The sequence below is a fragment of the Mycetomoellerius zeteki genome, unplaced genomic scaffold, assembly GCF_001594055.1.
Source record: "Mycetomoellerius zeteki isolate Tzet28-1 unplaced genomic scaffold, Tzet1.0 scaffold64, whole genome shotgun sequence".
In the NCBI taxonomy this organism is placed as follows: Eukaryota; Metazoa; Arthropoda; class Insecta; order Hymenoptera; family Formicidae; genus Mycetomoellerius; species Mycetomoellerius zeteki.
The window spans coordinates 1,519,953-1,538,614 of NW_017257654.1; the positions used below are offsets into that span (position 1 = coordinate 1,519,953).

Genomic DNA, 18,662 nt, shown 5'->3' on the forward strand with positions numbered 1-18,662 from the left:
TCTCTCTCTCTCTCTCTCAATCTGAATTACTATCTAGGTATATACTATATTATATATACTTGCATATGTACTATATTTGTTGAAATATGTTATTGCTCATCCTCTAGTGAATTTAATGTTTCTATCAGTGTAGATTAACTTTAATCTCAGTTTAATTGATTCTTTATTTTTTTCTAATTCTCAAAACTGCAAAAAGATAAAAGATAAGCTATATCAAGATTAAAATTAATCTACATTGATAAAAACAGACATTAAACACGCTAGAGAATGAGCAATAACATATTCATTATTTATTAACGTTCGACACGCTATGTTGAAGAAAAAAAAAGCAAATAAATAATATTGATGAGAATACACACGGTATTTAAATAAGTGTGTCATAGGACATTCAAAATAAGCAGCGCATGCTTATTCAGCCGCGACTGAATCAACCAAAATAATGTGGAAGGTCCTACCGCCAACGCGTGCGTCGAAATCAATAGAATTCGTGAAGCGTCTTTCTCAAAAGAGAGAAAGAGAGAGAGAGAGAAAGCTTTGTCATGCTAAGTGACTAAACGCGACTGCTTCATGCACAGGAAGCATCCTTAAAAGCCTAACTGTGCACAAGGTCCGACTTACAACGACAAGGGACTTGGAAAGGGACAGCTGTTGCTTATCGAGAAAAACAGCTGGATCTCACGAAATGTGTTTCCTACGCCGAACCGTCGCAAGATTAAGTCCGGATCTACAATAGATGTTTTAAGCCTTAAGTCGTAAGAAATTGACCAATTATAGTCGAATTCGAGGAGAATAATCAACTATGATTCGTCCATTTCTTATGGCTTAAAACTCTATTGTAGATCCAGGGTAAAGAAAAATTCTGTAGCGTCGATTGCAACGGGCTGCCGAAGAAAGAAATCGCGCGATAATGATCAGCTGATGTTCTCGTATTACACATTTGTCGAAATCGATCTCGAGAAAGTCTCGAGGGATTTCTTTGCATTTCTAACGTACATGAATTCGTTGTATGCAATAAAAACAAACTATTGAACTATAAAATCTCGTTCATATCAAATATCGAACTATTCCTTTTAAACCTAACTACACAATATTATTATACAATATTTGATATTTCACAATATTACTGCCCATACAGTACAGAACGTGCAGCAATATCGTTGCAATAACGCTGCAATATTGCTGCAATGTTGTAGCATTGTTGCTGCAACTTTTATGCTGTAGGGGTGATCGTTTAAAGACTATATTGAACCTCCAGACTATTTGTTTTTAATTATATTTAAAGAGTACATCAATAATTGTACAATAATATTGAGCATCTAGAGACAGCTTTACATGATTAAATTAAAGAAACCTGTTGGCGTAGTTAACTCGATATCGTAATTGCGATATCTAAATGAATTACTATTACTAACAGATATATATAATTAAATAATATTTCCCCGCCGTCTCGCTTTTAAAACAACGCAAGGAGCATTGCTCGCTTTGAAGCTACGACGCGACAGCTGCACCGCTGCAACAATTGGGCAAACACAATTATTCGGGGCTCCCAGATAATTTCGGATGCGACATAATTTTATTCAAAGTCGTATCAATGCACTGAATAGACGCCGATCGTTCGCATATGGCACATTCCCCACCCTCCATTTAAACGTCGAGGGATCCATGACGGGTATCGAATCGATTTGCCGAGTGGGCCCCGTGATCTCATTTTCCCCTCTCGACGGAAGGTCGTCTTCGGCGACCGGATCGCGCGACACGAGGCCCGAACAAGTGAGCAGGCCTAACAGCCTGGCGCACTAATTGCAAAGTGCCGTTACCGGGCACTTTCCAGATGGCATGCCCGTTCCTGTCGCATTAACTCGTCCGGAGCGCACGGTCGTCGTTCGATCTCGTGGATTGGATTTTTCCTTCCACTCGATCGCTTCCTCTCCTTCTCTCCATCATTCCTTTTCTCTCTCGGCATCGTCGCGGGAACGATTTCTCGTAATCAGAGTGACGCTGCCAACGGGAAAGTCATGTGCACGCGGCGATTTGTCCATTGAACTCAGTTAAACCCAAGTAATATCTTACGGATGCTTACAAACACGCATTTGTTTATCGTAAATGTGTTCAGCGTTAGTATTAAATGAAACCATTTTTCTTCTCATATAGGTTTGATATGAAGATATACATCGTTGTCACAAGAGTCGAGATCAAACGGCAATATGATGTTATCTCTGTCGCTTTGTATTGGAGCTAAACGGACAACACAGACTGGCTGTCTTCCAGCTAGGACACGCTGTGTTACATTGGATGCTTTCCAGCAAGAGATAGATGATACCGCGTGATATAGGCCGATATTCATAGTTTATTCTCATTTAAAGACCGTCTTAAGTAATGTCTTAAGATGCTGATACTGCTCTGTGACGGTATTCATAGTTGATTCTTATTTTAAGACCGTGTTAAGTGATGTCTTAAGATGCTAATATGGCTCTCTGATTGGTCCGTGACATCTTAAGAGTGTACTTAAGACGGTCATAAATATAAGAACCAACTATAAATACCAGTTACAGTAAATCATTATATCTTTATTGTTTATCAATGTTAAACGATGTTATAATTACTATGTCACACTGTCTCTTGCTGAAAAGCACCAAGTGCGTGCGTGCGCGCGCGCGCGCGCGCGCGCGTGTGTGTGTGTGTGTGTGTGTATGTATTAAGTTCTTGTTGTGTTGGAACGCAGTTTTATAATATAACACATACCAGAGTGGAGTGCATTACAGTCATCCATTCTTATTTTACGAGTATTTAGCCTATCTTTACGAGTAGGGGAGACCGGGTCTCGTTGGCACAAGAGGTAAGTTGGCATTGCGTTCCGTTTATGTATTTGTGGCAAATGAAACAATGGAAAAGTTACTGCAAAATATCTCTTTTATAACATAGGTACTTCTCCCTAAGTTTCACTTAAATTAAACAGTATTACAATAGAAAAAGAAAAAAAATCTAATTCAAGAGCAGGCAAGTCAATTTTTGATCATTTCATAATTTCATATTATGTCCTTCGGCTTGAGGAAACAAATCTAAGTGATGTATTATTAGTTGAAAGAAAAGTGTCTGTCAGTATACAACACGTTATTTTGAGTAAAACAATAGTAATTTATTACAATAAAATAGTCAAAATCAGACGTGTGTAGGGATAGAGTACTGTGGCTCATATTATAAGGAAAGGTTAGGTGACTTATTGTACCGCACGTGTGAACATTCATTTACAATTTAACTCTGAAAACACTTTATATTTAATATGTCTGTATTAAAATAAGGTAGAATTAAAAGAATTTATATTTGTTTTTCAGTAACAACAGTTTGCTGTTTGACGATTACAAAATAACTTTGAAAGATACAATTTTTACTAAGAAGTACATATCTACTCTCTAATTTTTATTTCTACTACTTTTCTATTACGTTTTTGTTAATTTTGTGGCGGCTCGCCCCCAGTCGATCATACTTCGAATCGATCACGATCCATTTTTCCGGCCTAACTAATTCAATGATACTACCGCCACAATTTAATATAGAATTTATCACAAAGGCAATTTATACTGTGATATGTATACCAATTTACCCCACATATTGGGGCACGTTAACTGCAATGCAGCATGTTCGTATTTCATTTATTGCAAAGAAAGTAAACAATGTATAGAACTATTATGAGTATGAAAATGTAGAGAAAGGTTCTCTCTATCACACCGATGTATTTTAATCATAATAGTTAATTGTTTAAAAAATCTAATACCAAAATTGTGAAAACTGTGCCAACGAGACCCGGTTTCCCCTATCTAGACTTGGTTTTTAAGTGTTAGATTTTAATTTAAAATTAAAGTATAAATTTTTTAAGATTAATGATTTTTGATGATTTTATTACAAAATAAGCATGGGGGGGGGGGCTATCAAATAATTTTTTTTTAAGTAGGTAACACTGACACATTTTACACGCTCGTACATTTTACAGTGTCGAGCAGTATAACAATGTGCCACAGTTAGAATACTTTGTGTTGGACAGTGTTACACCATGTCATCTGTATACCTTATTGTTGGAAAACAGTCTCTTTGTGTCTTGCAGTACAGTAGCTACGTCCCTGGCCGCAAAGCGAACGCATACCTTTAACACGTGTATATGTATCTTTCGTCATCCACACGTATCTCATTTGAGAGGGTAATAATCGTGACGCGACGTGCCCCCTCGAGAAGCGATATCGGGTACCGACGCGACGCGGCGGTCGTGCGCTTCAAGGAGACATCGCGCACTATGTGATATCGCTGAATTATGAAGTGCCGCGCGCCGCAGGAATTTAAACGCGCGACACTGTCAGGGGAACACTCTTTATGGTATCAGGTTGGACCTTAGAAATACATACGAAGGCGAGCGACAGGGATACGGGCAAGGAGCATGGGACGGGGAACCAGGATGGGGACGGGGGCAGCAAGCGGGAGATTCATGAAAGAGAAAGATAGGGGGGAGGGGGGAGGGAGAGAGGACAGGGTGAGTTCCGAGAGAGGAGCGAGTTTGGCGTGGGTTGAAAATAGCTCGTGGCCAGGCGGAGTATGCCAAGACTGTCCGCTATGCACTTGCCATTCGATATTTATATCCTTATAAGTAAGATACGCTGGAATACTTCCACCACTAGCAATCGAACGACCGTACAAAAAGACGATCTGCGCCCGACCGAAGATATATACCGACCACGAGAGAGCCAATATCCCGGGACATCTCGGAACACAATTCGTTTTACGAGCTGCACGCGGCGAGAGCAGATCGCAGGTATTTATTTACCGCCGGGAACGGGGGCCCGCATAAGGGAATTCCTTTCCCTTCGTTATCGTGCCGGACACGTACGCGAAGGCCATCGCCGCACCTTCCGTTTCCACCGGAAACCGCGCGAGGAAATGTACACACGCGGGAGACAGGGCCACTTTCCATCGATCGCGAGGGGCATCTCTCGCCAATATTCGCCATGGATACGAGACGCGGAGAAACAATATCGATGTAAATTACGTAACATAAAACTGCCACGCTCTATTCGTATCGCTAGCAAATATTCTTTCTTTAACCCTTTGAAGCGTACATTTTTCCTTTTAACCTTTTTCTGTGAAATTTGATATACGGAGGTTTTTCAGGTCGCTGTGATTACAAATTCAAAGTCAAAATATAAAAATATTGCATCCAAGATGATGGATTAAATAAAACTCAATTTATGCATTTCGCTTCCGTCATTTTGAATCAATAATTTTGAATTTTGGAAATCTGTCATCGGATTAATAATTAGCGATCACAAAAAAACCCCTACATGAAGTTTTAAACTAAAACGTTAAAAAACCTGGCGAAAAATGAATTTTTCCGAAAAAAGGGTTTTTTTGATCTTTGTTTATTTATAAAATTGTTACAATAAATAACAAGGACTACTAAACTATTTTTTTAATAGTCTTCTACTTCTAAGACATCAGGAAAACACAAAGAACCAGACCTAAATGCGTCAATAAGAAAATAAACGACCAAAAACTGAAGAAGTTTAGGTGGTAACGTGGGTTACCACCATGCTTCAAAGGGTTAATTTCTATAGAGAAAAAGAGCGAGATTCGTATGGCGTAAAGTAGTATAATATTACCAACGTCTCTACTTCAACTTATCTGGAATTTGTCGAAACGCTTTACACATCTCATCCGGAAATTCTCAAACAACTTTTACTGAAGACATGTATGCACGATTCAATATTCCGCGGATAGCACGCGATAAACATTTTCGCTGATTAAAATGCGTCGATGACTCTCGAACGCCGTTTTTCCACCATGCACAATCATCTTCAGAAGATGACTGTACATACACACGCGCTGTATTATCCTCAAGCGTGTGTGCATAAATGGAAGAACACTAGAAAGCGTTCGATGAATAAATCATGTAAGGACATAGCCTCGAAAGATTAAAACACGCTTTGACGAGAATCTCTTGAACTTCGAGCCTTTTAACAACCGTACTCGTAAGAGATTTTTTTATATTCGTGAGACACGTGTAAGAGAGGAAGAGAGAAGCTATTGTATATATTTCGATTTTCATAATGTAAAGCGTTTTTCAACCTGTTGCAAAAACAAGCCAAATTTCTTGAAATATATTAGAGCGTTAAATTCATGTCAAATTATATTTTGAGTTGTTTTTAATGATTTCTTCAAATCACCATTGCTCTTATTCAATATATTGTTAATTTAACTAAAATGATGAAATTATACAAGTTTAAATCAAGAAATGTATTAAATTTGACTTAAATTTAATTTAATATTTACTAAGTACATACATTATGGATGTTTACTTTGAAACTAAGCAATTCAATCATAGAACTGCATTGATTTACATTTCGACAGACATAGAAGTTAAAACTAACAAAATGTTATTCAATTCAAAGGACCATTGCTTTGAAATCTAACAGTATAATGCACCTACTTCAGCATATATCTTTTCTTATCAAATACTACTAGCTCTACGACATTCAGAAATAAAAAGTGAAGTTCTAAAACTTTACTTTTCATTTTACCGTTTTAAAAGTAATTTTATTGTTAATATCGCTTTAATTAAAATAAGAATAATGCAATATAATTTTCACAATTCTTAAAACATTTTGCGCCTTATTTCTAAATTTTTTTCGCTTCTCTTTAGCTTCTCTAAAATTTTTCTGATGCACTTGGAAATTTTTTGCGAAACATCGGTTGAAAAACGGTATAAGTAAATCGTCTGTTTTCTATTCTCGAAATGAATAAGGATGACGCGCAATCATCGATGACGCGCGCCGACGACGATTAATGTGGCAATGAAATCACATTTAACGCAAGAGGCAATTTTGCAAATTGGCGGATGAGTCGACGCACATGCTCGATATACATAAAACGCCGCGTCTTGCGGGCTTCTCTTGCCGTAAGTATCGATTACGCGGCCAGAATCGCTTAATTGGTGGGAAAGGAATGCTCTCTCTCGCCACGAGTTTATTTACACTCACCCGCGACTAACGCTCCCTAAGGCCGATATAGACGTAATATTTATACCGAGACCCCTCCGTAACCGACGTTTATGGCGTCGGCTTGACGATTCGTGCACGCGACTGAAAAGTCTACGGACTGACAGCGCGCCGTTAAGCGACGCCGAGGCTGCTTTGCTTATCGCCAGTTTACTGTATGAGCGGTTATGAATAAGTCTTCAGGCCGGAGCACAGACCTTTGCACAGATAAAGCATATGAAAATCAACCAGAGTTTTTTATTTCATAGAAAGGAAGAAAATAAAGGACTTTGATTGATTAATTTTTTAATGAATTATGCATTATGCAAAACTGCTCCTTACGTGGCCAGTTAACAAACATACACACAGTAAAACACATACTGCATACGCAAGTAATAATAATTAATTTTTTTAAGTATTTCAAAAGTTTACAAATCCGTAAATCTATCATAAGTTTATCTCAAACATCAAATTTATTCAAAATATATTCTGTGAATCCTAGACTTTATCCTAGATTTTAATACTTCAATCAAGATTATTAAATTAAACCAAATTCGATTTTCTTATTAGGGTAACTCCGGTATATACGCCGCACCTATCAAAAACTTAATTTATTAAGTATTATTTACTATGTTTATAGTAAACGAACTATATCAGTAAAAACTTTGTACTGTCTATTACTATGAAAAAAATATTAGAAATCCGAAATATTTATTTTTCATATTAAAAAAATAAACTTTTTTAAACCTTGTATTTTTGCCGCATATCTCATAGGGGTGGGATATATGGCTACTCATAGGGGGAAAGGGGGTATGTACGGCTCATGAAAAATTTACAAATAATGCAAACATGCTTAATAATACAAACATGCTTTACTATTCCACTACACGTATGTATCACGAAATAACCACTAAGTCTTTTACACGTCCTACATTAATCATTTTATGTAGATTATAACTTATGATGGCGTTACTTATTACAGTGACAAATCGATTCAACTCACAATAAATTCATTAATATTAACAGTAAGAAGCTGAAATCATAACACAATACTAATATAACATAAAGGCATGTAACAGAGTAGTTACGGGAAAATTACCCCCACTCCTTCTATTTGTTCCGACTTCTGCGGCGTAAATCCCAGCGCGGCGTATTTGCCGGAGTTACCCTATATAAAATCACTTCTTCGGTCAATTTTATAATATTCTTCAAAATAAAAATAAATTCTTGTTTTGAATATAAATAATAAATTTTTCTAATATTTGTAATATAAGTATATTTTAAGATTATTATCAAGACAAAATTCTTTATTACATTTGATTTAAAGAAGAGATAGATTTGAAAATTTGTTACAGTGATTTGAATTAGATAATCGTTACTTAAAAGGCAACAAATTGAGTAATCACTTTTCTCAGCAATAGAATAATATTTTTTGTGTAGAAAGAAAGAGAGCAACCGAGCCTTCATAGGGAAATCGAGTCGCACGGCGGGAGGCCGCGCGATTTCCGCGCGGGCGAGAAAGATTGCGCAACGCCAAATCCTTATTTGCGCTGTGCGGGAAGGCGGCACGAAGGAGCGATGGCATTCCGCGTGCAATAATTCGTACAACAGGCTCTGTGCGCACGACGCGATGTCGCAAACGCCACGAGGCGGTAAGATAAACATTGACGCGATTTGTTTGCGCTCGATTGCACGTACCTACTCGCGATCAAGGAAATGGCGAACGAGGAGGCGAGGGTGAGAGAGTGAGAGCGAGAGCTTGTTGAAAAATGATATCGGGAAGACTTTATTTATTTAATATGCAGGCGATACGATATGTCATTAGCAATTGGGATACGTGTCGCTATATCGAAGCGCGAATATAAACGCGTACGTTGTGCATTCAACTGTCCAGCTGTGATTTTATTCGCCTCGACGTGCGATATCTTGCAAGCATACTTCTAAGGGGGTAACCACTATCTGAAATATTGTGCCACTGATTATATGATTTCATTTGATTTCATACAATTTCATTTCATTACAAATAATTTTCTTCACTACATATGAAATCATTTGATAAAATAAATGGAATCTGTGAAGCTAGCACGACATTCTATTAATATAAAAAAAATAATGACAGTTCCAGTAGCATAAAATGATTGTAGAGCATAGAACTCTGCTAGAACTGACGAAAACTGTCGCTAAAACTGCTACAACCAGTCAGCACGACACTTTCTTCAAGTGTCGCGCTGTTTTCTATATATAAAATGTATAAAAATTGGAAATTGTTGGAATTTTGTCTTCAAAATGCATATATTAGTAGATTTTTAGTAGAACTATCGGGAACTGTTGCTAAACGTGCTAATATTTATCATTTTCTTGTATTTTAGAGAAAAGTTGTCGTGTTAGATTCGCGAAGTTAACACGTCATATTTTCAAATTTGGTTTTTTTATATAAAAAATGCGGAACTTTTTTTTATTTTCATCTAGAACTGTAGAACTATGAAAAGTGCTACTGGAACTGTCATTATTTTTTTTTTATATTAATAGAATGTCGTGCTAGCTTCACAGATCCAAATAAACGATTTTATTTAATATTACACAATGATTTCTCGTGGTTGCATATATAATTATCGAATTATACATTGGGATTTTATATGAATGTTATAATGATTCTGGGGACTCTGTCCCACGATTACATTAAGTGATTATCTCCTCGCATACCGCAAATCGTTTTCTATTTAAGACTTCAAACTTATTTATTGTGAAAAATTCTTCAATTATTAAACAATACAATTTTTAATAATTAAAGGATTTTTCACAAAAGCTAAATACGTCTAAAAAGTATAAAGTCTTAAATAGAGACCGATTTGAAGCCATAACTCACAGATTCTCTAGTAATTGAAAAACCTTTCTCTGTCTTCTACCGGTTTTGCGTTTTTTATACAAAAAGAATATAATAACACGACAGCGATGAATACGACAGACGGCTTGATCTCTCAAGTGTTTTCCATAAAGTTATGCTTGCACTGGGGACAACAGTGGTAGGTATTTGTCGAGAAGGTAAAGATTTCCACTTGTACATTACAAAGTTGCCTCTCTTTCTGTTTCTCTCCGCTTTTCAGAGACTCTAACGTAGTTTACTGCACACAAAAGCGCGTCAGGAAGCTGAAGTTTCTAAGAGAATCCGGTGCCTCCGCAACACAAACTATACGAAGAGGGCGAAGCGCAGTCCCATTTGCGTACACGGACGTCGAGATAATCGTTTGCATTATGAAATTATTTGCGCTCGCGCGTGGTTGCATCGCGCCGGGTGGATCTCGTGAGAAATTCTAGAACGCGGCAGGTGTTGGGCAGAGCGCGGCGGCGATTATTATCTGATACTTTTCATTCCTCGCGCGCCGTCGCTGTCACGAAGCGCGATGATTGACGGTTTGCATAAATCTTGACGGTGCTTAACGCCATTCAGGAAGGTCCCGGGCGCGTCCGGTCGTTAAGGAGCGTTATAACGTACTGCGAGAGAGAGAGAGAGAGAGAGAGAGAGAGAGAGAGAGAGAGAGAGAGAGGCGGAGGAAGTCGCACCACGCGTCGCGTTCTCGCAGAGTTATAAAATTCCAGGACGGAGACAGTCTAACGGTAAATTAATCGCAAGATTATTCACGAAACTGACGCTCGAATTTGCTAAAAGTAGAGAGTGACACGAAAAATTATATATAATATATATATGAAACACGTATATCGAAAGTATTTATCTCAGGAGAGAAATATATTAGAGCCACGCGAGATAGAAGAATCTCTTCTAATTCGCAGAAATTTATTTACCGACGTAATATAAGGCTGCGGATAAAATGTTTAGCAACTACCCGGCTTAGCAATTATCGGATATTATATCTACGTGACGCGTTAAAGTTCATCGAGAATTTACGATAGTTAGATTTCCAACAGCTTGGTGCGGCATGTAAGAGATTTATACGCGCGGCCAGTTAATCGTTAATTAGCGTTATCGCGATTAATCTTAAACCCCAGGATTTTCCCTGCGCTTTCGTCGTTTCGCTCGACGCGATTTTTCAGCTCGCAATCTCGCCACAGAGGCTGCATCTATGACCCAACACGATCAACAGTCATCTATTACCCACCCAAATGGTCAAAGAAAACAATGTAACGCTGTATTCTACTATTTCTATACGCAGATAAATTTCTTGTTTATTTACTATGCTATGATATCAGTCCCATTTTCCTTTGCACATTTGCGCAATTAAAACATTCCATTCCTCCTCCGTAATCGGCATCGATGGCTCTCTAAAGTGTCGCATTAGACCTGTTCTTTTTTTAATTAACTTTTTGCACGGTACATACTTTCTCTTTTTTTTTTCACGTTGAAGAGAAAATAAAAAAAATGGACTCCACAAGAAGTTAAACTAAAACAAACAGATCTATTGTAAACTGGGTAATCTTACCTATGTCGTGCATGGCCGCAAGCAACTGTATGCAATTTGTTGTCTTTCATGAATTTTACATCATCGTTATAAAGAATTGTGGGAAACCATACGTTTGAAAATCAGACATATGGATACCACATTCCAGGATTTCTCCCAGGATCCATTTCCTTTAAATACAACAGCCATTCACAGGACACGCAGCTTCGGATCCGCGTGCATGCCATGTGGATTGTGGAGGGCCCTGAACGGCCTTGCAAAGTTTCGGAAAGAGACCGTTTTGAGTTCTCTTCTTCCCAGTTCTCCTTCTCTCATTCTTTTCCGCAACGGCTTCGAGAAGAGAGCAGCGGGAGTCCCTTCCAAGCGAGGTCGTAAAAGAGTGTATCGACACGAGAAGAACGAAGTCTCGACCTCGATCTCGCAGTGGGAGCACTTTCTTTCACGAAGAGGGCCCCAGGGCCGAAGTAAAGATGGCCCGGGGCCCTGCACGACGAACGATTGACGCCGTTGGATGTAGTACGGTTTAAGGCCCAGCTTTAAGGGGATCCTAAAGTCCGTGTTTTATCAATTAAAAGCGATACTTTCGTAAACTTTACGAAAATTATTGCGTCGATGTCACGTAAATCGTATGTATGTTTAAGTCTCATTTAATCAGTAAAACAACAATTCCGTTGGACTTCGGCCTCTTAAATTTAAAATCCCCTTAAAGAAAAATTCATATTGTCATTGTCGCTCGAAACAAAATAATTTAACGAAATTTTTTGTCACCGGAACCGTCGAATACCAAACGCGAGAGTCCATTAAAACTCGCGCAATCGTATTAAAGCTACATATTCACGCAACTCAATCTTTCTCATTACTCTCGTCCATCATCCTCTTTCTCTTTCTTCTGATATCTCATGAAATTTACACGTCATTTTGTTCTACACGTTAAAAGCTTCGTACATCTCGCTACGGTTGTTTATAGTCATAATTCTTATCTAGATTGAACGAAATTTAGTATAAACGATGGTAAAATACCGCAGCGAGAATATTTATTATAGATACATATGTTTAGAAGAGCTGTTACTTTCTTGCTGCGTGTAACGATCTACAGCAAGAAAAGGTTGCATTAGTATTCCCCGCGGTAGATCACTAAAAAATCGTAGACACATGTGAAATGGTTCCATTACGAGCGCGTTTCTGTCGACGCATGTGATTTAACACGCATAATTACGCAAGCCTAATATGCAAGGGAATCTACGAAAAATTAGTCAAAGGTAAATCGGAAAGGCGCGAATAACGCGAACGCGCATTTTTTTTATATAACGCACGTGTCGTAATGTGATTATGCGATGACTTTAATACGACTATTAAATGCAGACGTAAATACGACGTAAAATTTAGTGACGATAAAATTTCGCTCGTCTCTGTCTCCCGTAAAACGAAAATCGTACAAATTAATTTAATATTCTTGAGATATAACCCTCATGATTTTTGTCTCGCGATTAATCGCGTTAAAAGTAGTTAATATAATCATTCGTACATTATCGAATTCTATTAACCCCTCGCGATGTGCAAGACTTAAACCGCGCGTAAATAAGCCATTAACGATATCTTATGATACTGATAATTGAATTGATAATTTGTTGCGTGCTAAAGTTAATCTGTACTTTATACCATTCGAATTATCTTCAAGACATAATACGCCTTATCGTTATATTCTTTTGTTATATGCTACATACGTGAGCGCGATACGATATATATGTATTTTAAAAATCTTTTGCGCTCGCGCTTCCATTAAAACCGCGAGTAATCTCATTGAAACACGCGCGTGTCACGAGATACTAATTACCCGCATCTCGCGTTACCTTGCACGCATTTATCATCTTTAATGATAGATCGTACGCTCTCGCACAATAGCATCAAATCGCGTCCCCTTTTCTCGCGCACACGATCGGATAATTCATATAATGTGAGAAATAAGACTCCTTACGCACAAGAATCTTTTGTAAACCGTATTTTTTTTTTATATCGAGACCTTGTTTTTTACCTTACTTCTCGCTTCACTAAAACAGAGCAAATCAAAGATGGAATTGCCAGATCTACAATGTTAGATATCAAAAGAGCAATAGTAACCTAATCTATCAAGTTAAACAATATATTTTGTTATTTTTAACTTCCATATGTGAATCAACCCAATTATATAGTTAATTTCAAAGTTAACAATGTCCATTTTTTACGTATAAATTTAGTATATAATAAACTAAATTTGAATCAAATTTAATATATTTCCTTGAGTTAAATTGTTTTACTCCATTATTTTAGTTGTAAATTAATATTATATTGAGTAGGAACGATCTATAGAAATGATTAAAAGTAACTCAAATTGAGCATAATTTGTCACGATGAATTTAACAGTGTATTTTCTACGAACTTTGTTGATCCACTTTGCATGAATCTCTCATTAATAATCTCGCGAAAATTCCACCCCGTTAAGTGACAGAATTAAAAATTGTAATTTTTTAGTTACAAAAAGATAACGGAAATATATATATATATACGTGTGTGTATATATACTCGAAATATGTAGATTCTTTTATTTCTTTACAATCAGTAATTACGTTAAAATGTATTTAAAGATTAATATTATAAAATTTTAATGGATTTAAAAAATCCAAACTCATTTTCTAGAAAACTTCGTTTTTTAAGTTGTATAACAAATATATTTTTCTCTTTATCAACCTTCCTACTTCGCACCTATATCTATGATCGGCTTTCTACGCCCCTTAAAATGAGGTAACTTTGATCCAAATTTTAAAACATGTCTAGATAATATCCATATCTAAAATAAGGCATTTTAAGACGTTTTTTAAAATATCTTATGACCTGATTTTTATATGAGTGTTAATTGGGCATCAAAATTTGGGTCAAAGTTACTCGATTTTACAATAACATTTATATAATTTTCCATATCTGCAACATTTGTATATAATTATGATTTATTTTAACTATATTAATCGAGTGTGTGTGTCTCTCTCTCTCTCTCTCTCTCTCTCTCTCTCTCTCTCTCTCTCTCTCTCTCTCTCTTTCACAGACTGTATTCAATTCTATTAAATTTTCATAAAATTCTTCCTAAAGATCATTATTGAGAATGTATATTCCTCTTTTGTCTTATCTTTTATCTATATCATGATCCTACATTTAACGTCTTTACACGTAAAAACATTCATCAAAAAGGAATTTCAAAAAATAATGTCAATATTGACTTTCATACTTTCCGTGGTGTCATCTTTGATAAACTACTTCACTAATGACAGATATACTAAAAAAAAAGTCTTGTAATTGCTGCCAAATGTTGAATGAAATAATTTCAATCAAATGTTGGTAATATCACAAAAAAACTTTACTTTTCTAAATATTTAGTATAAGTATTAACAAACATAATAATATAATAAACTGTTTGGTAACAATTACTAAATAGTTACAAAATATTTAAATAATTTTTTATTATAATATATTATAATATATTTTTTATTATAATATATTAACCGAAGATTTAACTGGCATTATTACACTAAACATTTGGTAGTTATTACCAGACTTTTTTCAATGTAAACCGCAAATGCCGTTAAACAAACTTTCTTACGTGGAATTTGACAGAAAGCCACTTGTGCTCGCACACAATACACAGGTAGGATAGCCTATTCAATATCACGATAACAAAACGTTCATTCTCTATCGGCGTTCATTATGGCAATCGACTCGAGCGTAAATATTGATAGACATCGAGCACATGGAAGAGGTTAAGCTCGACCTCGGGAGGTCACCGGAGTCGCGGTAGGTCGGAAGCGGCCTAGCCTCGTTAGGTTACGCGAAGACAAAGACAACCTGGCGGGGGGGAGCGGAGGGGGGGAAAAAGAGAGTGGAGCGCGATCGAGAGAATAGAGAGGCGAAGGAAGGAAGGAGAAAGAGAGAGAGAGAGAGAGAGAGAAAGATGGAGCCGCGTGTTTCGAGTCGTGGCTTACCGTGCGAAAGGCTGTTCCTCGACCTCGTAGAGCTCCTCGAGGGTCTGTTTCGAGAGAAGTCTCTCCAGTCTCTCGGGCGTGGGAGCGAGATGCCCCGGGATGCTGGTAGTCTCGAACAGGCTGTCCGCGGTCATGGCCGTTACTGCCGTCGGCGATCACACAAAAAGGAAACACCGAAACTCCAGGAGTCTCCGTTCAACGTAGCACAAAATCCCAAAATTCCGCGCACACACTGATAGCGTCACTGACAGAATGTCTTTGTTTATCCTTCCTCGAGCCGTTCTTCTCTGTCACTCGCAGTCGATCTTCTTCGATCGCGATCGTGGTAGCGCGCCACGGGGCGCGCTCGTTTCCGTCAACGTTGCCACGGAGGACGAAATAACGCGTCGCTATCGCGCGTGATGAACGTCACGACCGCAACACACATTTCAGGATGCGAAACAGGATGCGGATCGACCCTCGACTTGAACGTAGCAGAAAATTCGAATCGTCCAACGAGCACCGCCGTTCACGCGCCTACCGCGTGAAGTTGTCCGCACGTCGTGCGCGCGCCGCGCTTGCACTCGCGGGACACTTTCGGAACTTGCTGCTTCGCTTCGTAACCAACTTCGGGGGCCCAGATCGGAGAAACGTGCGTCGTGCACTCGCGTCGTTTCCGCTCTTGAGGCACGCGTACCGGATCGCGGCAGCCGAGGCGCACGCTTCTAATCCTTGATTCGAACCCTTTACCACGCGCTCATCCAAACGTTCCGACGGTCCACCGACAATTGTGCGAATTATGCCTGCCGCTCGCGTCCCCACTATTGCTCGCTAGTACCGCCGACTGGCCGAGTAGAGGGAGCGAGTGGAGTGGGGGAGCCACGTGACGCGCGAAGTCCGCCGAGCGCCGACGAGCGCGGCCGAACGGTACGATTCGAATACGCCGCCCGTTTACTTCCTACTCGCTCTCGAGATCTCGCCTAGAGCACGAACTTCGGATTCAAAACCTTTAGGCGACGTATTAATGTTCCCGGATTCCCCTGATTTCCACTCCTACGCGCATACCTAAACCGAACGTTAGTTATATGTACCTGACCTGACTTTAGCATAACAGGAAGAAACCTGTTTGTATAAGATTTTTCTCGTCATTGACTATGTGGTCGTTCTGCTTCTTTTTCATTCTCTTTTTTTCCATTACATCTACATTCATTGTTAAAAAAAAGACAGACCGATATTCATAGTCGATTCTTATATTTAAGATCGTCTTAAGTACAGTCTTAAGATATTACGAACCAATCAGAGGGCCGCATTAGTTACTTAAGACATTACTTAAGACGATCTTAAAATAAAAATCGATGAATACCGGTCATAGATAGTAAAAGTATATAGGTGTAATAGCTATACAAGTTTTATCTGTGGAATTAATACACATAATTGAATAAACTATTTAATAGTTAATGAAATTACATATAAAATAGTTTATTGAAATATGTATATCAATTCTATATATAAAAACATTAAATATAAGAAAATAGTTTAACAACAAAAATTCTAAGACAAATGAAAAAGATGAATGTTAAATTATGTTGATAATTTTTACAACGTTTTTGTAATATTTGTGTTACTATCGATATATTCATCTTATATTAAATTAACACAAAAAGAATAGACATGTGAAATGTATTGAATTTGACAACAAACTTTTTAAATTGCTACATACAATTTTTTTAACTTTTACGACTTCTTCCAATTATCTCGCGCATTGATCAAGAATAATAATCAGATAAATACACACACGTTGTTATTATTTTTAAAATATCGACAAACATGCATACATCAAAAAGATAGAGAACGTATCCGGTTGTTGCGTTCAAACGCTATGATTCTGTTCTAACAAGTTGTAAGTGGCAAACTTCATTCGAATCGTTTGAATTAAAAGATAGTTGCGCGCGCTATATCGATTTAACAGCTCATGCAGCCACAGGCATCATGATAATTTTCCGTTCTATTTTACATCGTTAATATCTAACATTTCAAAGTTCATTGAATATGCGCGCGCATGCAACAGGACAAGCGCGAAACTTTATGCGATAGCTTCTCAAGTGTGGCTTATAAATAATTTATCGCTTTCCGGCATCTCTTCTTCGGCCTTTCGAATTTTACGCACAGTCTTGACTAGACAAGCATACCTCCCCCCCCCTCTCTCTCTCTCTCTCTCGCTCTCCTTCCGCGTATCCTTCGGACTTCCATATCCTCAAAGCTCGGCTGTATTCAGAGACGGTAAATTGAATAGCTTGCAGTCTCTCTCACTGCCGTAAACGGTCCTCCTTACTTCTCGGAGTAGCAAACAAACGCGAAGCCAGAGGCCTGTAAAGCATGACAGAATCTTGTCAACCACCGTACATGATTACGGCGAGCGAGCATGAATAATGGAATGCATAATTTATCGGTTTTGCAGCGAAAGACTAGCACCGCGGTGCGGGAGGAAGCAACAGTGGCTGGGGAGGAGCGAGAGGGAAAAAAAAAGGGGGGGGCAAGTATTGTGTATCAAGGGGAGGGGGCGATTACGACTATACTTGTGTACATTATAGATCCTTTTAATAAGCCGATACTTAAGGCTTCCAACGATTAAATAAATCAGGCGTTCTCGATAAGGATGACCATTCTACGTTCGTGTCTTATACTCATGGAGCTGGCTACTCGAATCTAGACAACGCAGTAGCAATACCAGATAACACAAAAAGTTTATTCGCATTGTTTGAAATCCCTTGAAATTTTTGCACTTAAAACAAAATAAATATTTATTCGGAATTCGGATGTTGAAGAGAAAAAAAACGAAGATTCTGAGTGCATTAAGTGCGAGCGACATGAACAGATCCAACTCACTAAAATCTAAAATTGGGTTAAAGCGCAATAAAAAGCGCAGACAATAAGAACAGGGTACGTCTTAAATTTAATGCATAAATACAAGCAATAAAAACAGGAATAATGAAGATTTGCGGAATCAGATTTATATCGGTCGGTATTCATAATCAATTCTTATATTTGAGATTATCTTTAAGTACAGTCTTAAGATGTCATAAGCCAAACAGAGGGCTATATTAGCATCTTAAGACATTACTTAAGACAGTTTTGAAATAAGATCTGACTATGAATACCGGCCTTAGAGCTTAAGTAATGTCTTAAGACGCTAATGCGGCCTCTGATTGGTTCATGACATCTCAAGACTGAACTTAAGACGGTCT

The 18,662-nt window shown here is 37.9% G+C and overlaps 1 protein-coding gene across 1 annotated transcript in view; it reads right to left on the minus strand.

Moving 5' to 3' along the window:
• The window catches only part of LOC108728818 (serine/threonine-protein kinase 17B), a 133,834-nt gene extending 117,603 nt beyond the window's left edge, over positions 1 to 16,231 (minus strand). Inside the window, exon 1 of the mRNA XM_018457605.1 lies at positions 15,439 to 16,231. Coding sequence (XP_018313107.1) covers positions 15,439 to 15,572 — 134 coding nt within the window. The 5' untranslated portion in view covers positions 15,573 to 16,231. The remainder of the gene's footprint in view (positions 1 to 15,438) is intronic.
• Between the last annotated feature and the right edge of the window lie 2,431 nt (positions 16,232 to 18,662).